Here is a 27,300-nt window from a genome sequence, read left to right on the forward strand (position 1 = left end):
AAGAGAATAGGAACATGCTCCTGGCATTGAAGAAACCCAGATGCCATCAAGATCATGGTTACTTTCCCCTGCTGTTTAGACCACAGACCAATACCTTTCTAAACATAAGGCTAGACTTTTCAGGCTGGAGGACTCATTCTTTCAGAGTTGTAATGCTCTTCAGCTTACCAAATATTCAAACACCCAATACGAATGCTACCAACACTGTTCAGCTAGGAAACCTGACAATACACTGATCTTCTCCTTTAATGTGAATATTCCTTTCTACACGCTTCATGACTTTTATTACCAAAGTAAATATATTTCAATCATAAACACAAGGACAAGGAAAATCTGTGCAGGACACACACAATGGTCAGATTGGGTTGGAGAGACTGAGAAGGCAAAAAATCCAAACCATACTGAATTAGTACATTTTTTAAGAGCTCTGCCCAACTGTATCAGGACTGGAAAAAGACTTGAATCTTAGGCCCAGAGGGCATAGAGACTTCTAGTCCTTTGCTGTCCAGGAAGGTTCTTGACTAAGCAGGCAGCTTGTTCTCCTTTATCTATGCTGTTTGAGCTCCCCAAAAAGGAGTGGACCTTCATGAAGTTAATTGTTGTTGTGATGCCGAAATTATTTTTGCCTCTTTTCTATTTCCTTCATATATATATATAGCTCTATTGTTGTATAGTTACATAGTTCCTAGCTAGCCCCGGTACTTTTCCTTACCTTTTCCCTTCCCTGATAGGCAGAAAGACAAAACACATTCCAGAGGCTCCAAGCTGGGGGGTCCAAGGCCCCTATCCTATCCTGGTTCTTCCAGGGAGCAAAGGTTGAAACCAGGTCTTCAAAACACATTTTCATAAACAAAGTTTAGTTCCTATCTAAGTGGGGAGGATTTAGAAAAGGGTTGAACTGGAGGGGAATTACCTCACCACTTATGTCTCTAATTGGGAAATTTTGTCAGTTAGGCTAATTTGCTAAACTTATAAAACTGTTTTCACCCCATGGTGGGGTGGGCATTTTCCATACCTGCCCCTGGAGGCATCCAATAAAGGCCAGCCTTTATATTACCTCCTATACTAATATTTTCTCAAAAGCACGTTGTTTTATTTCCAGGTTCTTTAAGGCATCAGTTTGACTAACAGATATCATACTATGTTGTAGGTTGTACTGTGTTGCAAAAGAAGAAGGCAGAAGGTGGCCAGCTCATCCGGGCTATTTACTTTGCTCTTTCATTTTTCTTCCCTACCTTTTGCTTTCTCAGAATCTCAGAAGTGGAATTCTTTGGGCATTTACAAACGAGGACTGAATTTACCCTTCCTCCTTAATAAAGACTACCACAGCCAAAGGACAAGAACAAGCCCGAGACAGGAACTGGCACTAGGCTTCCCTCTCAAACATGGCACATTTCAGAGGTATAGTTTCAAAAGTCCTCAGAATCAATCCTCAAGCCACTGTAGCAGTTATACATAGGAAAGACCGCTTGGTAACCCTCAGAGGAGAAAGAATAATAAACTGTAAAAAAATTCTGGTCTGTCAGTTTCTCTGTTTGAATTGCAGAAATCTTGGCAAAGTGAACACAGCAAACAAAATATCTCTACTTTTCAAAGTAAAAAATACTGTAAGTACATTTAAGCAACTACCTAATAATCCTTGAATTTTCTTACTAAATCTATAGCTATCATTATTCAGAAAGAATGAACAAATACTTCATTTTATAAAATTGCAGAGCATGTATCTCTTCCAGCATAACATGTACTAGAGAGCAAGCTACTTTGAAATACATTGGGTGTATTTCCTTATGTCATAGACACCCAGGTTTCTACAGAACACTGCATTGGGAGAAAGAAATAAGGATGGTGAGTTCCAAGATCCGCAGCTGTGTAGATGTGAACTGTTTGCTTCTGTTGAGGATCTTGAACCTGTTCAGGTTTGGGGGGAGCTCTCTCAGCTCAAAGCAGCTGGCTGGTCTGGATTTCCAGTCCAACAGGCTCCTAGGACCCACAGATGGAGGCACAACTGATTCAGCAGCCCAGTTCCAGGCTAATGACATCTCTGGACTATTTTGCTATTTTCCACTATTTCCGTGGTCTACCAGGACTCTACTCCACCTTCCCATTTTGTATGTTTTCTAGAGTCTCAACCCTCCATCTTCTCACAGTCTATTTCCTCCAGTTTCTTCTCTGCTAACTTGAGCCTTTCCTTCCCCACCCTTTTGTCACTTCTACCTTTCAGGTTGACTAATTTCTGGCTGTTTAAATCCCTCCTAAACAATTAAGAAGTAAACACACTTTAAGGCATCATAACATTTGTGAACACTGCTCATATATTGTTACTGTGCCCTTACTTGGTCTACTTGAGCTGCAATTTCTTTGGGTCAGACACCGTACCTAACTCAACACTGCATGTTGTTAAAGCAGGAGTTCATTCCTGGGATACGGTGCAGATCCTACTACAATATCACCACTAATTTTAACTCTAAGCAATCTTTAAAGTGGTTGCAGCTTTGCAATACCAGTTATGAGGATTTATAGAGCTCTTTAAATATTAAAATTGTTGAAGAAGGTAACCCATGAGTTGTATGCGTTATCCATAACTGAAAAAAGAAAGTAGGGTGAAACTAACTGTGGAAGAAATTCCGAATTTTTGCTGTTACTGTTACCCAAAGTGAAGAGGAGCAATTCTGAACAGTGGTTTTATGAAGTCTAATGGTATTCCACTAACACTGTATCAAGTACCTCACAGATTTGAATACGTATATCAGAGATGGCCAGGAAGCTTCCTTACATAAGAAATACATACATGAAAAATTGAGGAGGATGGTGCAGGGGGGTGGAACTCAGGGCAAAAATTGCCTGAGAAACACAGCTGCATCTCTTATCTCAAGGCCCCCACATATTTGTCTAGCCTTTCCACAAGAAAAATAGGTGTTTGTGTACTCAATAACAGGGACAGGATAACCTCAATTCTTCTAAGACACATCTTCACTGTATAAACACAAAACTAGTGTAAAGTGCATTCTCAATGAGTCTGTCAGACTTCCTGCTATCACCAGATGTACCGCAAAGCAGAGACAAACCCCAGCATTTCCAGGGTTCACGATTCCTCTTGGCACTCTCTCCACTGCTGCACAGAACCCAGCAGCTATGGGAAATTGTTTAAGAGCAGTTCGCACCAAGTCACAAAACCTCCTTAACAAACATGGTTTTCTCAAATTCTGCGTGGCGAGATCTCTGAGTAAAAAAAGATTGTGCTCTTTGGAAGGTCCAGTAATGTGACAGATATTTCTTTTCTAACCCTGAGGGGTTAGAAAAGATGGATGGCACCCATGTCCTCCAGGGGGTAGGTCAAAAAGCCTACATTAAAGTACACTCATTATAAAAAGTGAATATACATATCTGTACACAATCAAACATACAGTAAAGAGAGATCTAGAGCTGATCAGGGAGGGAATATGTCTACATATAGTCAGATTAGGGCCTCAAAGGAAGTACCTTTGTGTTCATTATGCCTCTTGAAAAGAGGTGTAAGGACTAAATTCCACATCTTGTGGTAAAGGCCAGGGCTAAGCTTAGAAGGTAGGAGAGGGATAAATCTCTAGTTCCTGTATCCTAAGCATAAAGCTGCTGGGTATTGGGCATGTAGATAATCTCCTTTTCCTTCTTGCTGGTAGTGGACTCTACTGAAAGCTGCTAGGAGGCAAAACAAGTAAGAAAGAGCCTGGCTTTAGCTGGTCAGAGCCCTGTGCTCTGAGGAAGGTGATCTGTGATTTCAAAACAGGCTTACTAAGCTGCTTTCACTTTCTTTCAAGGGCTATCTAAAATTAAACAAATCTATGTTTCTGGAAGTAGGGAAGAGAACAGGAAACATAAAAAATAAAAATCTCCTGTGCCTCTCCAGCCCACAGAAAATACTGGAAGTCTTTCAATAAATTAAGGGGGAAAAAGCATTTCAAAATATCCAACCTACCAAAATTCAGGAAAGCACATGGAAATTTCAGGTTGTAGCCAAAATGTACCATCAAGACTTTGAGAGGTTGCCGGCACTATTCTAGTGAGAGTTTTGCCTATCTTTTCACAGAAAAGGAAAGTGACAGCTGAGGGTCATTGTTTGAAGAGAAGGGGAGAAACAGAATTCTCAAAAGAACCCTTGAAAATATTTAATGGACTGGAAAAGAGAACAGTGATTCTCTCTAGATCAGATATTTAACAACTTCCTCACACATCAGTCTACAAAAGGTTCAGATAGCACCCCTTAAAAGGTAGCAGAGTCGGTCTTTGGTATCTGAGGATCCATTCCTTTAATTTCATAAATTGTGCCATGAACTTCTGCAGGAATACTTTGGTTACGCAAAATAATCTGGATTAAGAATATAGTATTTCAATCTCTACACTGGTTTCCTGTAAATTGTCACCAAACCCTATGGTATGTGCAGAGATGATTTAGCAATTAGATCATGCTAGTAACACAAAAACAATTAAATAAGGGGGCTTGTTATTCTAATAATTCTGTACTTTTTAGATATTGATGCTATCTGGTTATAAACATGTTATCTGGTAAAGTTGGATTCCTGGCTCTTATTTAGAAACCAGGATTTATGATCCAATTTTCAAATGCTGAGCTGTAAGCAAATCTCACTAACTTTTCTAGGAAGTATTTTCTGTTTGTAGCTTTACAACCAATTTCATCAATGCGCATAAATACAGGAGCCTGATTTTAGACCTGAATTTATTTTGATTTTAAACCTTCAAGTTGCCTGAAAAATAAAGCTATTACGTACATGTCTACTGACCACAGATTAAGAAACATAAACCGATTATTTTGAGGCCTGCCATGCTTTACTATATTACTCATGGAAACAGTTCATTTACATATGTTGCTAAGTCAAACACAAAATGGCTGATTTAAATTCCCACTAGAAGAGCAATTATTACTGTGAAAAATGTTCCAGGATTTCATCAGATGTGCCGGATAAAATGAGAATACATTATTTCCACAATATCCCTGAGTGGCGGAGTGAACACGTGACAAAGGCAGCAATACTAGGGGAGTGAAACCAGTGTGCTGGCACCACATGGTGCAGGGGATGAAGGTTAACTATCAGGCTCCCTCAGGTCCACGCAGACTTCATCAGAGCATTATGCTTGAAGAAGGAAGGGAATAAGACCAGGCTCATTAGAGATGAGCCTAGGGGCAGCATACCACTGCTGGAGGTGAAATCAATAGCCCAGCTGAAGTGCACCTACACCAAAGCACACAGTATGCATAACAAACCAGAGAAGCTGGAAGCCACTGTGCAGCACAAAAGCTATGATGTAGCTGCCATCACGGAAATGAAGTGGGATGACTCACAAGACTGGAGTGCTGCAATTCATGGCTACAAGCACTTCAGAAGGTGGAATCTTCAATAGGTAAAAAACTGGCTGTACAGCTGGACCCAGAGAGTTGTGGTGAATGAAGCTAAATCCAGTTGGTGGCCAGTCACTAGCGGTGTTCCCTGGGGCTCACTTTTAGGGACGGTCCTTCTTAATATAGTTATTGATGATCTGGATGAGGGCATAGAATGTACCCTCAGTCAATTTGCAGGAAACATCAAATTGGGTGGGAGTGCTGATCTGCTCTCTGTAGACAGATGGGGACAGACTCAATCAACAGGCTGAGGATGGCATGAGGTTCAATAAGGGAACATGCTGGGTGCTGCATTTGGGTCCCAGCAAGCCCATGCAGCCCTACAAGCTTGGGGAGGAGAGGCTCAAGAGCTGTTCAGCAGAAGGGGACCTGGGGGTGCTGGTTAACAGTTGGCTCAATATGAGCCAGCAGTGTGCCCAGGTGGCCAAGAAGATTCATGGCATCCTGGCCTCTGTGAAGAACAGTGCAGCCAGCAGGACCAGGGCAGTGATCACCCTCAGCACTGGTGAGGCCACACCTAGAGTGCTGTGCTCCGTTCTGGGCCTCTCACTCTAGAAAGGACATTGAGGTACTGGAGCATGTCCAAGGAAGGGCAACAAAGCTTGTAAAAGGTCTGGAAACATGTCTTATGAGGAATGGCTGAGGGGGCTGGGGTTGTTCATTCTCCAGAAGAGCAGACTCAGGAGGGACCTCACTGCTCTCTACAACCACCTGAAAGGACACTGTAGTGAGGTGGGGACTGGTCTCTTCTGCTGTGCCTGCAGTGGAAATGTCCTTAAGATGAGACAGCTGAGATTCAGATTAGATGTTAGAAAATGGGTGGTCAGGCATTGGAAAAGGTTGCCCAGGGCTGTGGTAGAGTCACCATCTCTGGAGGCGTTTAAGAATTATCTGGATCTGGCACTGGGTGATGTTGTTTAGTGGTTTAGGGGTTACAGTGGTAGTACTGGGTTGATAGCTGGACTTGATGATCTTAAAGGTCTCTTCCAACTTTGACGATTCTATGATTCTATTGACAGGCAAGGAAAAAGATATGATGGTGTGGCTCTGTACATTAGGGAGTGTTTCAACTGTATAGAGCTCAAGGATAATGATGACAAGGTTGAGTATCTATGGGTAAGAATCAGGGGGAAGGCCAACAAGGCAGACATCCTGATGAGAGTCTGTTACAGACAGCCCAACGAGGATGAAGGGATGGATGAACTATTCTGTGAGAGGCTGACTGATATTTCATGATCCCTAGCCTTTGTTCTTGTGAGAGACATTAACTTGTGGGATGTCTGCCAGAAACTCAACACAGTGGAGAGGAGGCTGTCTAGGAGGTCCCTGGAGCGTGTGGAAGACAACTTTCTGACACAGCTGGTAAGTGAGCTTAACAAGGGGGGTGCCCTGCTGGACCTGCTGTTTACAGAGAAGGGCTGGTGGGAAATGTGGTGGTCAGATGACATCTTTGGCACGGTGGCCATGAAATGATAGAGTAATCAATTCTTGGTGAAGTAAGGAATGGGGTAAGCAAAACCGCTACCTTGGACTTAAGGAGGATGGACTTTGGCCTACTCAGGACACTGGTTCAGAGAGCCCCCTAGGAAACAATCCTTAATAAGAAGGGGGTCCAGGAAAGCTGGACATACTTTAAGAAGGAAGTCTTAAAGGTGAAGAGGAAAAGGCCCTCCCTATGTGCCCAAAGATGAACTGGAGAAGAAGACCAGCCTGGCTGAACAGGGAGCTTTCACTGGAACTTGGGTTTATGACCTTTGAAAGAAATGGTAGACAACTCAGGAAGGCTTCATGAATGTCATTATGTCATGTAGAAAGAAAATTAGGAAGGTGAAAGCCCAGCTAGAACTTAATCTGGCCACTGCTGTAAAAGATAATAGAAATGATTTTATAAATACATGAACAACAAAAGGAAGGCCAGTGAGAATCACCATTCTTTATTGGATGCAAGGTGATCATAGTCACCAAGGATGAGAAAAAGGCTGAGGTGCCTAATGCCTTCTTTGCATCATTCTTTAACTGTAAGAGTAGTTATCCTCATGGCAACCAGCTCCCTAAGCTGGTAGACAGAAACAGGGAGCAGAATTGATCCCCTGTAATCCAGGAGGAAGAAGTTATTTACCTGCTGACCCACTTCGCGACTCACAAGTCTATGGGACCAGATGGAATCAATCCCAGCGTGATGAGGGAGCCGTCAGAAGAGCTCACTAAGCTGCTCTCCATCATTTGTCATCAGTCTTGGCTAACCAGAGAGGTCCCAGATGACTGGAAGCTGGCCAGTGTGACGCCCACCCGTAAGAAGGGCCAAAAAGAGGATCCAGGAAACTACAGACCTGTTAGCCTGACCTCAGTGCCCAGCAAGATTATGGAACAGTTCATCTTGAGTGTGATCACATGGCACATACAAGATAGCCTGGGGATCATACCCAGCCAGCATGGATTTAGGAGAGGCAGGTCCTGCCTGACCAACCTGATCCCCTTTTATGACCAGGTGACCTGCCTGCTGGATGAGGGGAAGGCTGTGGATGTGTCTACCCGGACTTCAGCAAAGCCTTTGACACTGTCTCCCACAGCATAATCCTTGAAAAGCTGGCAGCCCATGGCTTGGACAGGTGCACATTTTTCTGGGTTAAGAACTGGCTGGATGGCCAGGCCCAGACAGTGGTGGTGAATGGTGCTGCCTCCAGCTGGTGGCCAGCCACTAGTGGGGTCCCCTAGGTCTCCACTATTGGGCCCAGTCCTGTTAAATATAGTTACTGATGATCTGGACAAGGGGATCGAGTGAACCCTCAGTAAGTTTGTGGACAACACCATGTTGGGAGGGAGTGTTGATCTGCTAGAGGATAGGAGGGCTCTGCACATGGATCTGGACAGGCTGGATCGATGGGCCGAGGCCAATGGCATAAGGTTTAACAAGACCAAGTGCTGGGTCCTGCACCTTGGTCAGAACAACCCCATGCAGTTGGTACAGGCTGGGGAAGATTGTAAACCAAACTTCTCCAACTGAGGAAAACTACAGGAGAATTCATCCATTTCACTGAGAGGAAGACTCTGGGCTAGCTCAAGACTAGCACATTGCCACTTCTCAAGCCATCTAAGCCAAATGTAATCATTTGTCTCCTATTTGAGCTGACTAAATTCATCAAGAGCAAAAGAGACACTACTGAAGGGATGGCAGAGGGAGGAATATAAATTGCTTTCAGCAATCCCACTCCAACCAAATAATTGCAATTAGGCAGGAAGGGTAGCCCATGGTGGATCTCTGCAAAAATAAATGCAAAATATAATTTGGGATCTTGCCTTGCCAAGGAGGAAGGAGTTTTGTGGCAAGATATTTCATAAGGAACTCAGTCTCCCAGGGATTTCCAGTGTGCCTAGGTATAAGCCAATTAATCTTCAAATGTACCACCTACCCAACTACTGACAGCTGTATTAAGTTACTCAGGCTCCAGCTGCACCAGTAAATTGAATTGCCCTGGCCTCCAAAACAGGAGCATCCTAACTCCTGACGCATGCGTAGGAATGGTCTGCAGTAGTTGGCATAGGTTAAAATCATGCCAAGAGCCATTACAACAGCTTGGCAGAATAAAGACGTCATTCCAATGCCAAGAAATGTCGTGGGCACAGCTCAGCTTGAAGACAGTGACATGACCTGACTCAAGAAAGCATACAGGGATCTCTGCTCTGGAGAAGACACCACTGACAGAACTGGACCATGCTGTGTGTATGGACACTGTATTTCAACCTGTCCAGATCTATTATTTCTTTGTTCTTAATATGAGATTGAGGTGCATGTGCATGTTTTAAAATACAGAATGACATTATTTGTGCAGCAAACCAAAAATCACTAGGTGTGTCCATAAATCAGCTCCATGAAAATCCTTCTATACTCTCTCATGCCTGCCAACCAAGCTAATTTATTTACTTAACCAGCTATTCAAACACAAGTATTTCAAAAAAACAGACGTCTGCTTTAAAAACGTGAAGTTCATCCAAGAAACATGCAGTCTCATTCACCCAGGAGTGCAACACTGGACACAAATTTTCACTGCAAGTCAGTGGCACAGTAGGAACAGAAGGTTGTAGACATTTTCCATCTCTTCTTTTAACTAACAAACAGTTTTGGCACTCACAAAGACCTGAAGACAGTGACACAACTAAATCTACTCAGGATATGTTCCTAAAACAAAATGGTATCTTCATCCGCATAATAGCTGGTGATTTTATTACAGTATTTAGAACAGGCATAATTCTAGCCTATCACGTTTTGAACTCTAAGATACATTACTGGATAATACTAAGAACAAATTCCCACTGTATTTGGCGGGAGAGCTTTCTCCTTCTTGGTTGACATGTATTTATACAGTGGGTATATAAAAATAAATGTTATAGTACAAACCATTTACAAAGAACTAAGCCAAACCAAGTTCTAAACACACAATAATTTCCCTGAAGCAAGAAGACTTACTAGCTTTTTCCTGTGGATGAAGGTAGAAACTCGATTTGGGAGGCAACAAAGAGACTAATGGAAAGTCACTTCTTACTGAATCAACAAGATCTAGGGCTTTTGAAAACAACAACTAGCTATATTGAATGACACTAGTACTAACATTAACACTAATTTTGTCTACCTGACCTCACCTGTGTCATATCTTCTGAAAACAGAAAACACAAGAATCTTGAATTGGACTTCCAAAATGTAAGGTTCCTCCATAATCATTAGATTCTTTGAAAATGTAAATCCTTTATTGCATTAACTTTGGTTCCTACTGTCCTTTTTGGCCTTTTAAAATAATTTTTACTTACAAGATAATAAGACTGCTGAAAGAGAATGCTACGTCCCAGTTTTCCCATGAACTTAAGTCTTTGAGGACACCAGCACCATGCCCTAAGGCTACTCCATGTGGGCTTTGTCACCATGACTGCCACACTAACTCTGAAACTCTTACCACTTCCTTAGCTGAAAGTACACTTGCCAGCACACCCAGTGTCAAAATCCTTTTCTTACTAAGCTAAGTGAACAACATCTGGGAAAGGAATGAAAAGGGATTGTTAAGCTGGTTCCCTCCCATCCAAATTGCAAAAGAAAACAAGTCAGAGAAATTCTCAACATATTTTTGTCCCTGCTCTATAACCTCAGTATTTAGGTATTTTAACATTGATTCGAGACTTGCCTGCAGGGCAAGATGTGACCTTTTGAGTTGAAGCCGATTAGTAAAGAATACAAGCAGCTTTGTTCATGTAACACTCAGGTTTACAGCAGTGTGCAAGTTCCAAAGTTCTCCACAAATTCCCATCATATTGTTGTAACAATACAAAATTCATATACACAACAGCCCCACAATCCCTCTTCATAAAAATAAGTCATTCTTGAATGCATCTTTCATTCACAAATTTATAAAAATAAAGCATACTTGAATAAAAAATCATGCCTTAAAATACAAGGATTATAACCCAATACAGTTCAAAGCACTTGGTTATATAATGAATCAAATAAAACAGTTACTATTTTTTTAAAGTAGTATTCAGGGACCTTATGAGATGAATCAGAAAGTAATGATACAAATGATGATGCTATCATGTCAATAGAAAATTAACTTAAGGTTAAAAACCAGATCAAACCATTTACTCTAGACAGACTTTTCATGGCTGAAAAAATGGCGGGGAGGAGGGGGGAGGAGAGAGGAGGGGAGGGAGGGGAGGGGAGGGGAGTTTCATATTCACAAGCAATGGTAGCTCATAACTGTATAAGCATCCTTTGGAAAAAGAACTTGAATGGCTATAACCCTAAGCAACTCAATCTAGCTTTTAAGTTAGCTCTGCTTTAAGCAAGGAACTAGATCTACAGAGGACCCTTCCAGTCTAAACTACCCTGCAATTCTGACACGCAAGAAGCTTTGCATGCCACAGAAGTTTGATTTCACTGAGTAGCCTTGAATTCATGGCTGGATGTTCCAGTGCTGGCACAGTGGAAGGCTGAATTGTCCTGCAGGCTCCTTCCTTGGCAGACTGTTGTGTGTTGGGGTCCCTCCCTCCCCGCCATGTAGTCCTGGGAGAGAGGCCCTGGGGGAGAGGCATGGAGTTTCCCTGCCCCTGGGGAGCCTCGTTCCCCACTGGTTGTTTTGTGTTCCCCTGCGCGCGCAAGGACCCTCGGGTCCCATGATTGCCTCAGTTCCTCGGCAGAGCTCCGGCCATGCAGCTGGAGAAATAAACATCTCTCTGAAACATCTATCAAGAATCGGTCCATATATATTTCTTTTCCACGGGACTCCTTGTTTGATACGCGTGTTACAGTATCCCCACTGTAACAGTTCTGCATCTACTAAAAAGGGAACCTTTCAAAAGGCCACTAGCAGAGTCTCTCACCTCAACATGAGCACCTTCTTCATGAACCCTGAAAGTGTTTATTAGCTTCATAAGTATTGTCTTGATCACTGCTGTCAAAACCTCACAACATTGGCCTGCATTTTCCAAAGATGCTAGTGAGATCAAGACAGGCGAACAAGAGAGGTGGGATAAACACATACACTTTACTCCCTTAGGGAGAGAAAGGGGGAGAGAAGGAAATCTGTGAGAAAAGGGGAGAGAAGGAAGTATAATAATAGTAATAATAATAATAATAATATATTTACTTGTTACATGAGGATTGTTTCACCATTAAGGGAATTCTCTTACTCTCACCAAAATTAAAGATAGAAGGGCTTCTCGGCATTGCAGTGGAGCAAAATAGGATCCTAATAAGTACATGGCTTCACCTACACTTTACTTTCTCTGAAATAAAACCGTCCTATTTAACATGGTATGTCCTACAATAACAGCAGGAGCAGGTTTCCCTCGCCACATGACTGGATATGTGAAGTCCTCAAGAGAAGAGGACAGCTGAGCCAGGCAAATTTTTTGTTATTCTGCCCATAGCTCTCCCCTCAGACAGTTCCCATATCCCCTTCTGCACTAATAAAGGCTTAATCTAGAAAGAAGGCCAGGACCAAGCCTTTCACAAGAACCTCCTACATTAAGGGAAGAGCCAGGAGGAGTAGGACCTTTCTCATCTTTCCCTTCCCAGCACAAACACCCTGAAACAAGAAAGTGACCTCACTTTGTGCTGTCCAGCCTTGGAGGCACAAGTCTTTACTACATAACAGAGCAGCATTGAAGTTAGTAACAGTAGAGATTGTACAAAAACCCAAAAACCCATACAAGCAACCCAAGCTCTGGGTTGCTTGTATGCAAGCAACCCAGAGCTTGGCAATCCACTTTTAGAACCACCTCTGCTGTCAGTTCAGCCACAGGCCTTCTTGGGAAATAATGTAGTCAAAATCTGACCTGATTCCTTTGTGCTATCTTTTGTCCTTTCTTCCAGCGAAGAATGGGCTTCAGTGCAGGTAGTTCCTTGTCCTCTTTTCCTCTTTCTATCACATGTTCCCCAAGGCTGTATGAAGCTTCAAACACAATTGGAGAGATGACGTCCTCAACTCTTTTCTGTACAAGAAACCAAATAGATATTTCACCTATGTGTATAGGCAAGCAAGTTTCTACCTACAACTACACATTTGATTAAACTAGATCATTTAATTAAATATGCAATTAAACCAGATTCAACCTGCAGACAGATTTCTCTACTTCCTTTATCTTTCTCCAGGTCAAACAGGAATAAGCACATTACAATGAACAAGTCAGAAGTTTAAAAAAAAAAATTTAAAGTTATTTTTTTGGGACCTACTTTTCAATACACAGAAGCAGTGGAATATTTAGCCCTCCTATAAATCAAGTGGTTTTCAATAAAAATATTTTCTTTAAAAAGAAAATAAATTAGAAAGCAATTAAATTCTTCCTGCAGAAGCAAAGAGCAAATAATATTAATCTCTGGGGTTTCTAAATCCTAGACTTTGACTGAGATCATCTCTAGTGAGATCCACTCATTAAAAGAACAGAAAACTCCATCTTCTCTTGTTTTTTTGCAATATCAGTGAAATGAATGGATGAGTAAAGGTACTAATGTGGCTATAAAATAGGAGTACAGACATGCAGGGGCAAGAAAATCCATCTTCCAGTATGTTTCTCAAAGTGAAATTGACAGTTTCCCCCATCCTCAGCACAGTAACACTTTCAGTTTGTGAAAGAAGAAAGTTTTTCAGTTTCTTTATTTGCTTATTGTAGGCTTCATACCAGATGTATAAAATGGTGCTATATTATTTGGCCAATGGGACAAAAGGATTGTCTTTTCTTGCTGCTGGAGCCCAAGCCACAAAATTCGTACCATTTGTCACAACATGCAATGCCTAAATCCAGATTGCTGTGCCAGGACAAAGTGCTCATTGTGCTCTGTTCACAGACTTTGGATTGGACTTCCAAAATCCAATCTACCAGAAAACCTAAGTGCAAATGCTCTACCTTTTCATAGGCGAACATTCCTCTTAAATTTTAGTTACTTAAAAACATAGCATGAATTCAGCACAGATGAAATTGAGGCAATAAATAAATCCCATAAGTAAGCAAATCAAACATTCAAATGGGCCAACTCTCAACTTTACCTTGCACTGCTTAGTGGGCTTGTCTGAACACAGCCCACCAACCACAAGAAGCAATTGAGATACAATGCCATTAAAATTACACCTTCCAGATGTGGGAAACCTGGGTACTAACTGGCTTTCAGACCACCCTGTTTGATATGTTTCAAGACAACCGTTTGCTCTCTCCAATATGTTGACTATCCACAGATCTCTGAAGTCAAAGATTAATGGCTAACCAAAATCATCGGTTAGTTGGATGAAAAATAGCAGATGTCGGGCTGGATGACATTTACCCTCTTGCACCTTCAGCCAGCCCTTAAATTCCCTACCCTAATACCAGTGTCTTCCAGTACTCTGAAGTTCAGACTGTACATTGCTTGGAGCGATTTGTGCTTTCTTGGTAAAGAACACCGATCAACTACAGACACAGCAGCAGTGGTGATAGCTTGACTGCTTCCCAGTCCCATAAAAAGAACTATGCATGTTCTGCAGCACTGTTAGTCCTCTCAGCAGGAGAGACACTCATGCCTGCAGCCCCTTTCCTCAGTCCCATCCCCAGGTAGGAATCGTACCATACTGAGACTACTACATAACAACACTACAACTCACAGAAGCTGCTAGCTTTGCTCTCACAGAAAAGCACAGCCTACGAGAAGACTTCATATACAAAGAAACAAGACTATAAAAGAGCATGCCATACAGCAACAGTCAAACACAAATCATCAGGCAAATTGCCACCTCATCCAACCATATGCAACCAACTATGTAAACACAGAACAATAAAAATGTACGCAGAGGGTTAAATTAAAATCCACCTATCATTTTTGTAGCTTTATTACTGCAGTATGGGAAGAATAAGTACTTAATCACTTCTACGTGTTTTAATATGGTTTGCAGGGTTCAGTCCAATGCCCTTTAAAGTTGAAAGGTAAGTTTCCTATTGACTTTGATGAAGGTTGGAGTGTGCCTTTATGGTTTGCTGATGTTCTGCTTCATTTTACTGATGAAATTGTGAATTTTCCATCACCACAGCCCTGGGAAATACATTTCACATACTCATCTTTAAGTAAGGATAAAATTATGAATGATACCCAGTTATTAATTTTGCTACATGTTCAGTCCCTTCTGCTCACATCCTTCAAAAATGAAGGCAACAGTCTGTGGCGTTTATCCTCAGTAAGACAGAGGCAAGACAGTTCTGTCTCACAGGTACACCACAGACTGTCAGAGATGTCAGCACATAAAGAGAATAATTAATATTTGGCCAAGCACACTCTGGAGAAGTACTATTTTAGGCTGGAAATATGACCAGTTTCTTTCTCTTTCAGTCTACCCAAATGTATTGCTTCCTGTGTTGAACCATATATTGATGACACAGCCCACATATTGCTTTTAAGTATTCTTGATTTCTAAGAGGAAATCAAAAGGTTCAATGAGAATCCTTCAAATCAAGGAAACTATACATTTTTTTTGCAGAAGTTGGATGACCCTAGTGAACTGGATTTGTCAAGGGATTTGATTTCCACAAGCAGCTTTTACATGTAATCACCGTTTGACACCACAAGGCTGCTATGCTGAGGAAGTGGTGTAGGCTAAAGACATTTCTGAGCCCTGAAAAAACAAACTTGGCAAATCATAGCACAGCTTCAGTAATTGAAAAAAATGTTTGAAGGACACTACAACAAGTGTAATATACAAGGAGTTCAAATTATGAACAGAAACAACTATGCAACTAGGGTTCAGTGAGTAACAGTAATAAACACCCAATCTGTACAGACTGGAGTCACTGAACTGGTGCAAGTTTTCACTGTGCCTGCATTGGAATTGGGGTCCTGAAGCTGGGTTTGCCATCAGCAATCTTATGCTCTTACAAGTGTTTTCTCTAGGCTGGTAGGGTTTTCTCCCTTCTCTTTTTCAGACCAGATTTCGTTCTGGACATCAGAAATTTTTCTAATAAGGCTTTTGCAGAAATCAATACATTTAGTCCCTTCTGCCAGTATCCCTTCCTGCAACAGAAAGAGACCTAGCCATCTGCATCCTTTCATCAGGATCTTTTCTCTTTTCCTGTGAGGCACATTGCATGACATCCCTCTGAGTTGAAGACAAAGGTGCTTTGGTATGAATAAGCTAGGTTTTTACCAAGAGTATTACAGGATGATCCCTCATTAGTACTTAGCAAAGACAAAGAACTCACAGTCAAAAAAGAGCACACTTTTAAGAGCATCTATGAAAGCAAAAAGGCACCTAAAAATGTTTTAAGACATATCATGGTCCTGAAAGCTTATCCTAGCAAATGTGATAACAAAGGCTTGCTATCTCCTCTCACAGAACAATCATCTCAAAGAAATTTTTGGATGTTGTGGAAGTAACTGTACATGGCCACATATTTCTTCCTTTTTTTTTCTCTGATTTAGCAGAGGAGTAACAAGTAAGAAAGCAAAGCTTCTGCCAGATTTATGACTGTATTTCTGTTTGACTTTAGTACCAAAAAGCCCTAAAAATCTGAAAAGTAACCAAAGAGCAGTGATCAAATGTCACATCTGTGATTCTGAACATCATTTCCAATTCCCTCTTGAAGATGGAGTGTGATAACTGTAAGAAATAATTTTTGGCACTTCTCATAGGCATGGCCTAAGGCATATCATGACAACACACAAATATCAAGTCCAACATCCTAAAGGCACATTGCCTTGGCAGGCAGCCACTGCTTTCTCTAACCTTAAGCTAACAAGAGCCCACACACATCAGGAATTCAAGCAAATTTGGCTGGAACAAGACAGAGTTTTCATCAAGGGATAGGATTTATTCTACTCATGGTGCAAGTGGATGCCGGACTGGATATAATTTCAGCTTTCTTTTGGCTCTGTGCCACAGTACAGGGGGCTGTACATGAGCTCAATAAATCATCACATTTAATCCCCTTTCTTCTAAAAGGTGAAAGTCTCCAGCAAGGACTCTGGAGAGTACCAAATTCCATTTTTAATTACGGCCAATGAGCTGAGAAATAAATTGAGATGTAAATAATCCCCACAATCTACAGCAGGAATAAAGGATGAAACATTGCCTTTTAAAGGAATGAATATGAACTAACTTTCAGCAGCATCATCTGAAGAAATACACATAATCATCAGGATGACTTATACAGTTGCTTGGTGCTTTTGTTCTTGATCACATCTTTCTGGATTTCTCTTTTCTTTCTCTGTGGGAAAGTTCTCTGATCTGCCCTTTTTTCTACTCCCTCTGACTTGATCCTCAGGATTTTAACCCATGCATGAATTTCAGCGCTTTTACTGAATTCAGAACAGCTTTTCAGTACTTCTGAGAATCAAGTTCTGTTTAGTTAAATTACAGAGAATGAATTCCAGGACTTGTTTTTTAAAACACTCAACTTGAAACTTTTAGTCTAAATGTATTTATTGCAGGTGCTAAATAGCAAGCGCTCATAATAGACTAGAAATTTTTACAGGTGTAAGTACACAGAATAAATTTGACAATCCCAGTTTAACAGATAACATATTAATGCTGCAAAATGTATGAAAAACACTGTGCTAATGCTAATCCAGCGTACAACTTTAATCAGCTCACAGGTCACTACCACATAAATCCTCAACTCAGTGTCAAGAGATAAACAGTTCCCTGACCAGTGATCTCAAAAATTACTCAAATGTCCACCAGCCTTCAGAAACAAAAGCCACTACTGGCACAATCTATCAAATGAAATCGCTGCTGTAGGTCTTAATAAACATACATTATAGCTTATGAACCAGTAAGATGACAATGCTTAAAATGCTTTAAAAGGAACTGTCTTCTCCAGTTATCTCAGTCTCCCACAGTGCAAGGTTTAAGAGCCATGCAATTCAGTAAGAATATTAATTAGACAAATTGGCTTTTAACTGGAAGACAAATTTTCATTCATTTCAAATGAAAGAATGTGTACATGTCATTCTAGTACCTGAATATTAATAAAGAGCAACTAAACTTCCTTGCCCTGTTCCTTGCAACACTTACCAACTCCAAGTTTAGATACCTTGGTGTCAAGTCCCAGTGCAAGTTAATACTTTTAGTCTCCTACTATGCAAAAGAATAACAACCTTTGTCCTCGCAAGAGCTTTCCTCTGTACTCCACTTACTTTGATAAAGATAGTCTAGACTTGTAGTAAGTTATTTCAGACTGGCATAATTTTAGAGTTGATGTCTCCCCACTGCAAAGGCATACAAAACATGGTCATGACAATATCAGCTAGAAAAGATCTAGTTCCCATTCCACACACAAGTTGGGGATTTTTTAAAACATATCTTTTTGAAGTTTTTAAGATGTTACTGAAGAAGGGAAAAAACCCAACTGCAAACTCTTTTCCAGAGAATAGACAAAATTAAAAGTTTACTTGATTGGTAAAAGCTCATTTACACAGTTACTGGTGAGTTTTTTGTCAAATTAATAGTATGTGAAGGCAATCAGAGGTCTGACATTTCAATCATACATGCTACTGTTTTAAGATCTTGTGACAGCTACAATTCAACAACGAGGTGAATAGTCTTTGTTGCTAAACTTCAACTATTACAAGACTTCAGAAGAATCTCAAAGTTTAGAACAGGAAAGAAAGCAGCAAAGTATTTGCAGGGTATCACATGCCCTAAAGTTATTTAGGGTTAGTGTTCGAAAGAAGGGGAGTGCTTTCTTTATCCTCTTCCTAAATGCTTTACTCCAGCACACAACTGTTTCCATTAGGTCAGCAAGTCTTCTTGGCACACACACTGAAAAGTGAAAAGATGTCCTGGGAAAGAAAACAGCAAATCCTAAATCTAGTTAAATAAACACCAGGCGCCTGGGAGCCTGTATGCATTGAGAGAACACCCTGAGACACCAAAAGAAGAGCTGGAAGTCGAAACCCAAGCTGAGTACAGTCTCACTGTGAGTCTAAGTGCTCACCATCCTTGTGCATCTGGATTCCCGCTATCAGCTGGCGAGTGATAAAGATATTACTGATGTGGCCATAGGAGAGATTGCAATCAATAGTACAAATATTCCATGTCAAAGGTTACAACGGCTTAGCAATAATATGCTGTGGATAATCTTTTCATGGTAATCAGTAAGTAAAGTTAGTGACTGCCATCCAAATTCGATATTATGTATTAGTGATCCCAGATTTTGATTTTCTACCTTTGGACTAAAATGCATTATGACAATACAGTTTCATGTTCTATTTATACATTTGAAAGTCAGCTCTTTTATTTGACCTATTGTTTTCAGTTATGTTTTTATTACCCATTCCCTTTCTCTCTTTTATAGTTCACTTTCAGTCTTTCATTGGGGTTTTTTAGATGAAAAACAAAGAAAATTCCTTGACTGTCTAAAATCATGTTGCTCCCCTTTGAAGAAAACAGACCTGCTGGGTTAAAACATCCAGCTTTTTCCAGGTACCAGGCAAAGCACAACCAATCTGCAAAATATGACAAGACACCTGCAATACTGACAATGCAAAAATACAAACCCTTACAAAGCCCAGGAGCTGATGGGTATTTATGAAATGAAGATGTGAACTTAGATGAACAAATAGAACCCAAGAAGGAGGAATAGGGATAAAAATTCAAACTTTTATTTATTATCTTTCTGAAAATATCATGTATTTCAGCAGGGAATAATATACAGAATAGAGACAATAATTAAATCCAGACTCTTCCTGCACATATGTAACCTGTTGTATACTCTTTTTTTTTCACTGGAGTTTCTGCATTTCATATTTTGCTGATACAATGTTTTATCAAAACAAAGCTTTAAAGAGATTTCCTTTAACAGTGTCTTAAACTGCACTGAATGCAGAATAAGAGTTAGTCCAACTACCTGTTTCCTTTTATACAGCATTTGCGTCCAATCCTGACTGAGAAGTCAAACACAGGGGACCTGTGTATGAAGCTGTTAGAGGAGAAGGAGTTTAAGATCCTTGGCCCCTGAGCCATCATATACAGTAACAGGTCTGCTAAAAGATCAACACACCAATGGATGGACCTGGGAAAGTGTTGTTAACTTCATGGTTAATTTCAGCATTCATATACTGTATTTTCTTGTTCACTCTCTTGTTTTCTTCCCATATACATCTGGATAAAACCAGCTGTGTGTATGTGTTATCCAACAAACTTCTAGTGCAAAATCTCCCACACAAGTTGTCCTCAGAGCCAAGGACTTGGGGTAAGGACCGCCTCTCCCAGCCCATTCCTGAGGCAATAGCCCACACAGGTGGTCAGGAGCCCTCCTTGCTGTCCTATGCCCCTTTGGCTGTGTGGTAGCTCAAACAGATGGCATGATGCAGCTCAGCAGCTGATGACTGCTTTTCGATTGACACTGAATAGCATTGTGCCCCCCAGTCCTGGCCTGAGTTCTATCTGCTTCTTCACAACCATGAGTAAACCCCTGACCTACTCTGTAAGAGAAAGCAGCCATCCTTCCTTCATTCTCTTCTTCTCATGATGGTTTTTCTTCTTTCTCTTGTAAAAAATATGGCGGAAGTACCTGGGCACATTTCAAGAGCCAACAGCAAAGTAATCAAAAGGCTTCTCCCAGAATATCTGTATAGGACACAGGAGAAGGACGCTCTTCTCCTTAGTGTTTCCCACTGAACATCCCACAAAGTAGCTGATTAAATGCCTGCTCCCTTTTGAAGGTGCTTGTCACTTCTCAGTAAAAATAACCATCGAAGAGAGATTTATATGAATTGAAATAGGATTCCCCACCCTGTCATGCATATGAGTCTGTGGCAGTTTAAGAATGGTATTCTCCAATTTAGTGTTCCCACTGAATCACTCCAAACCATGCACTGCTCGCTTACTCCACTCTTCCTCTCCTTCTTCCTCCTGCAGTGGGCTGGAGAGGAGAATTGGAGGCCCAAAAGGGCTGAGATAAGAACAGTGTACTGGAAACACCAATGAAATAAGACAATGAACAGCAGTAACAACAATACGAATATGTACAAGAAAGACGCGAATGATTCACACGTTCACCATGAGGAAAACCCCTGACAATACCCAACCACTCCCACCGCCACACTACATGACCCAGAAAAGGGACCCCTTCCCCCGTTACTGGAAAATTACATGAGCTGGTATAGAATAACCTCAAGGTTCCAGCCATGCCCCTTGCGGCCACTGCCAAAATTAACACTGTCTTGGCTGGTACCAGGACAGGGTCCTGGGGCACATTTTCTCTCACACTGTCTTAAAGTATAACTATGTCATATCCAGCAGGTCACCTTATTATCAGTAGGTCAAACATCTATGGATGAGATTATCCTGCTACATTCCCTAGAATTGCAGTGGATTTGTGTTGGGGTCCCTCCCCTGCCATGAAGCCCTGGGAGAGGGGCCCAGAGGGGACAAACACGGGGTTTCCCTGCCCCTGCTCAGCCTCGTTCCCATTGGTTGGTTTGTGTTCCCTGTGTGGGAAGGACCCTCGGGTCCCGTGACTGGGGGAGTTCCTGAGCACAGCCCCGGCCATGCGGCTGGAGAAATAAACATCTCTGAAACATCTACCACGAATCTGTCCATGTATACTTCTTTTCCACGGGACTCCTGGTTTGATATATGCGTGTTACAGTAATCCCCGCTGTAACAGATTTGTTTGAGAAAAGCACCAGTCTGTACCAACTGACAGCTGTCCAGATGTCACTTTAGTTCTAACCCTGGGTCCAGGTGGCTGAAGATCTGCTAGAAGAGTCAAGAGGCAGTGGACAGAAAGGCTGGATGGTTCTGAAACATCATAGTAGCAGTGGAAAATATATTTTGATGGATACTTTATTTTAACCTTTTTTTTCCTGAATTGAAGGCCTGACAATATGTTGTTATGATTCTTTCAATGCTGTTGCTAGAAAAAGCATTTCATCAATACAGCTTCATAAGAAATACATGTACGAAACAAAGAAACATTCTAGTTAAGCCCAGTTTCCTATAAAAATGCACAGGAAAAAAAAAAGATAGAATTGTGTCAAGACTGAAAGTAAGCAGAATCATCCTGAGTAGAAGAGGATAGCTAGACCTTCTGGTTAACATCAGTATTTTTACTGACAGTTAATTCAGTAAAGAAGAGGTGATAGAAATGGTCCTTGGAACTCTTGCAAAGAAAACAACATACTATTCAGCATGCTTTCCTGTCTGCATGCATCTGAAAGAGAGAGGCAAAGTACATAAGAAGAATGATGTTCTTATACTTTAATTTACAAACTATTGAGATGAGAACAGACTACTTAGGAAATCTGGAGGTATTTACACTCAAAAATATAAATCCTTTTTTTGGTAACAGGAGAACAGATAACACACAATGGGAGTCTGGGAGGAGTGTTGCTGTAGTGGTTTGATCAGGCTGAATGCCAGGTGCCCACCAAAGCAGGTCTATCACCACCCTCCTCAGCTGAACAGGGGAGTGGTTTGATGAAAGGTTCATGAGCTGAGATAAGGACAAGGACATCAAATAATATCCAAGGATAAGGAGTCACCGATTACCATCATGGGCAAAACAGACTTGACTTGGGGAAACAAACTGAATTTATTTCCAACCAAAATCAGAGCAGGATAATAAGAAATAAAATCTTAAAAACACATTCCTTCCATCCCTCACTCCTTCCCAGGCTATACCTCCTCCACCAGAGTGACTGTCACAGGTTAGCAAGCATAGTCCCAGAAGGGATGTCCTTGCTAAGGGGGGCTTACAGCTTCCTCTGGGACCTGATAGAACCTATCAGCTGGCCAGTTGGAATATGGACAATTCTCTAAGCCACTTAAAGTTGTGACCACCTCTGTGATGCACACTTAAGAACAGGCAAACTCCCCACAGCTCATTCTCTCTTGTTCCCGGTGCTGGGACAGGTGGCTGCGGGCCCCGTGTGGGGGCCAGCGGGCCCGGCCAGGCCCTGCTTGGGCCAGGCCGGGCCGGGCCACGGCCATCCTGGGTCGATGGACCTGTTCCAGCCGTGGAACCCCCCCCACTGCCTTGCCGTGGGCAGCCGGAGCGGCTCGGCTCTCCCCCCTCTCCACTGCCATAAGAAAAATTCAACATTCCAGCTGCAAAGCTGCAAGGCCGAGGTGAGATTAACCCTTTTATTGCTGTGAAGAGCTGAAAACCTGAGGGAAGAGAGAGAGGAGATGCTTAAAGCTGAAAGTCTGTTGTGAAGCTATGATATATCAGAGTATCCTGTTGTAATTTCATGAAGATATGGGGGGTGGAGTGTTCAACTCGTGAGCAAAAGCACCTGCGCTGAGATAGGCAGATGCTGACGCAGCCGTAATTTCATGAGAGGTTTGGACAGGGAGAGATGAACCAGATGAGGACTTTTGCTCCAAATGGGAAAGGAGAAAACCTCAGTTCCTAGAGATGCTCCCAGAGATAGTCCTAAAGATGAAGATGATGAAGACCCTTTGCTCCCAGGGAAGGAGAAGGGCCTCTGTTTTTGTTTCTGAATGGCTCAACCTTAAAATTGTACCCCAAAAACCTTCAAGAGTGGACCCTCGAAAGCAGTTGCGGGAAAAGCTGCAAGTTGGGGGAAGGGACTCACACGCAGGCAGAGAGACTACTCTTCCTAAATGGACTGAACAATATTTGGAAGTGGGCAGCTGTCTCGTTGTGATGTTTTCATAGCACGAGCAAGAAGAGACTTCTCTTTCTAAATGGACTGAACAAGGTTATTATGGAAGTGGTAAACAGACTGAACATCTTAAGGGTTGTCTTTTTACACTGTCAGTGGGAGAAGGGAGGAAGGTGGGGGGAGGAGGAGAGTTCTGAAGGTGGTATAATTTTTTTTTCTTTCCTCTTTTAGGTCTGTTAATAAACTTCTTTATATTCTTTCAAGTTTGGTGCCTGCTTTGCATTTCTCCTAATTCTTATCTCACAGAAGATAAACAGTAATGAGTATTTTGGACCAAACCACTACACTGACACAGGGAGATGGGGCATGGGGGTTGTGGTCAGTTCATTAAAGGTTGTTTCCACTGCTGCTCAGGTAGAGGAGTCCTTCCCTTGCTCCAGCATGGTGTCCCTCCCATAGGAGACAGCTCTCCATGAACTTCTTCAGCATGAGTCCTTCCCACAGGCTATAGTTCTTCATGAACTGCTCCAGGATGGGTTCCTTCCATGGGGTGCAGTCCTGCAAGAACAGGCCGCTCCAGCATGGGTAACCCACAGAGTCACAAGTCATACCAAGAAACGTGCTTTTCTTTCCATGGTCTGTAGGTCCAGGAGCCTGCTGTAGTACAGGCTTCCCACAGCATCACAACCTTCTTTTGAGCATCCGCTGCTCTGGCATGGGTCTACTCCATGGGCTGCCGGGGGATCTCTGCATCCCTGTGGTCCTTCATGGGCTGCAGCAGCACAGCTGCATCACCATGGTCTTCACCAGGGGCTGAAGGGGAATTTCAGCTCTGGTGCCTGAAGCACCTCTTGCCCCTCCTTCTCCATTGAACTCAGTGTCTGCAGAGTTGTTGCTCTCTCATACTATCACTCTTCTCTTCTCTGAGCACAATTACACCTGCTCAGTAACTTCTCTTTTCTTCTTAAATATGTTATCACAGAGGTGTGACCATCATCTCTGACTGGCTAGGCCTTGGTCAGCAGCAGGTCCATCTTGTAATCAATTGATATTAGCTCTGTTGGACACGCGGGAAGCTTCCAGTAGCTCCTCACAGAAGAAACCCTGCAGTCCCCATGTCTACCAAAACCTGGCCACAAAAACTCAATATGGTTGTAATAACGTGACCCAAGTCTATTGCACTATTAAACAGAGGAGGCAGTATTTATTAGTCTAATCCTCTTCAAAACAGGATTTAAAATCAATACAAGTAAAATGAAAGAGTGTTATGATTATCTGCTTTGTCACATGAATTTAAAAACGTGAACAGAGCTCATCTGTGATGTCTACTTTTATGTTAAATATCAATTCATGTTTCACATCCTAGGTATTTAATAGAAGCCTTCTGAAATCAGGACCCACTGGTTGAGCTCTTTACTCCCCTGTGCCATGGCTTCTGTACAGATATGAGCTGTGATATCTGAAGACGGTGAGGGAACCATATTATCCTGGAAGCAATATTTGTCTCTAAAGATGACAAATTCCCATTCACTATTCTATAACACTCAAACTAATAGGAATTAATATTATTAACCAAGAAATATTGAGAATAAGAGTCAAAGGAAACTTATCCATTACATAGCACAAGCCTTAAGCATGATGCCAGGGACATTTTGCTAGCCTCTAGTTCTCCTGTTCTGCACATATCTATGTATCAGAATGCTGACAATCACCTCAGTAACACCCTGTCTTCATGTTGTCTTCCTCCCCACCACTTTTCTCCTCTTCTTCCATTCTCCTCTGATCATCCAGGCACTATTTTGCTAACACCCTCCCCTCTTCAGACTCTGAGCCTCTGCTCACAACTTACATGAAACCAAAAGGAAAAACAGGAAAGAATCAGTACATCTGTATTTCAGAAATCTTATGGCCATTTTAGTCCATTTACAGCTGAAATCACAAATGGATAGAAAGCTTGCCATTCCTTTCAACAATGATAAAGCTTTTCCCCTTGTTTCATCGATCACTGAAGAAGAGGCAAGAGCCTCCAGCTTAAAAGCCACATCAGCAAATACAGCTGCCCAGCTCTCAGATGGCTGGGCTGGAGGATATGAGGATATTGTACAATGATAAAGGGAGACTGTTTATCCCCACAGATGAGAGCAAAACAAACAAGAGTTTCTCAGAGGAACCAAGGAAAACCAAAACTTTGCCTTCAAGTTCCGTGGGCTTTAAAAACAAACACGGCAAATATTTCCACAAATAAGTGCAAAGAAGTTCCTCAGATCAAAGTTGAGAGCTCTACTCTGATGTGGGAGATGCATTCACAGGGAATACAAAAAATGACATTTTACAACAGCAATACTGCATGAGCTGAAATAAGGTTTTAACCTAGTATGACTAGGTGCAGGTATTACCGCTTTACACAACTCCTTTGATTACATGTTCTTCTTTGAGTCCTTTTGATTATTTTATACATTATCCAATGGGTCAAGTGTGTTTATCCTAACAGCAGCACTTTTTCAAATCCCCATCTCTCTGTTCCACAATATGTAAATTGTAAATAACATAAATTTGTGGCTTACATGGAAGACTACTCTAGATGATATGCAGTGACTCTAAATGGATAAACAGAATATGCTGTGATTTGGGGCAAGAGAAGAGATTTCAGCAAAGCTGGGGAAGGGCAGAATTAGCCTCTTCCCAGCTGCAGGCCCGGACAGCTAAATACACACAAATCCTTGCAGAGAGGTCTGAAAGATATTATAACCAGTGGGAGTCATAAGGAGAAAGTATCAGAAGAAGTGGGGGGGAGAGGGAGGCCATGGGGGCAGGGGGCATTGGGGATTGGCTTATTTTTTTAATAATTCAGTTTTCAGGAAGATATAACAAGAAGTCATTAAAATACAAGTTTATCTGCACTAGATAGTATCTTGCATTGTAGAGCTGTAAAATAATCTTGATCTGTCCAGATTGCTCTCCTTGGGTCTTTGGGTGTCCCAGAAATAACCACTTCTTTCCTCCTGATTATCATCATTTGCATGGTACCCTGAGCACAATATAGATATTTTGTGAAGGGCTGTGATACAAAATGACCTCCTCTGTATACAACAACCCACTAAAAACCAAGAGACAATCCTGTGGAGTAAGGCATCTTCTCAGGTCTAAGGCATAAGATGACTGGAACCGGTTGCATCATGCCGAAAACACCTCTGACACTCACCACAGCAGACCCAGCTTCAAATGGAAAAGAGTCCTTTGTTGCCCTCCAGTTTGAGTGTACATCGCATAGCAACACTGCCCTCGGGTAACTACGTTCTCAAAGGCTGAGTGCTCAGCAGCACTAGGATTGGAAGCAGCTTTGGAAACAGCATCGACCACAATAAATATGCAAGCCCTGGCTATCAAACTAGGTCAAAGCTGATGTTATTTCATTTTCAGGAGTGAAGTCCTTCCTCAATTTTCCTACTGAACAAACTTTGGAACATATTTTTCCAGGGTCTGTTAATTTCCAAATTGGCTGGAATGCAGTGCTGATGAGCAGACCAGAGAACAGTAAGTGCATGGGAGGAAAAATATCAGACAGTGCAAGGAGTAACTGCAGAGAGGTGCAAGTGCATCAGAAGCATGGTACTTGGAGCTCGGGAAAGACAAAGTGAAGAGGAGATGGAGAAGACAAGGATATCAAGGCTACAGACTGGGATGACAGAGCTTTGACCCTACAAGCAGCACATACCAAATCCTGAAAATCACCACCAGCAATCTCTAAATGCTTAGTCATAATTAAGAAAAATAGCTGTGTAGGGAGCTTCAGTAGTAGACACAGACAGTCTTTCACAAAAGAATCACA

General features: G+C 41.8%; 1 protein-coding gene across 1 annotated transcript in view; it reads right to left on the minus strand.

Moving 5' to 3' along the window:
• Positions 1-27,300, minus strand: part of ITGA9 (integrin subunit alpha 9) — a 240,159-nt gene that overhangs the window by 115,956 nt on the left and 96,903 nt on the right. Inside the window, 1 exon segment of the mRNA XM_039548705.1 lies at positions 12,716-12,871. Within this exon segment, the coding sequence (XP_039404639.1) occupies positions 12,716-12,871 (156 nt within the window).

Source organism: Corvus cornix, chromosome 2, assembly GCF_000738735.6.
Source record: "Corvus cornix cornix isolate S_Up_H32 chromosome 2, ASM73873v5, whole genome shotgun sequence".
NCBI classification, from domain to species: Eukaryota; Metazoa; Chordata; class Aves; order Passeriformes; family Corvidae; genus Corvus; species Corvus cornix.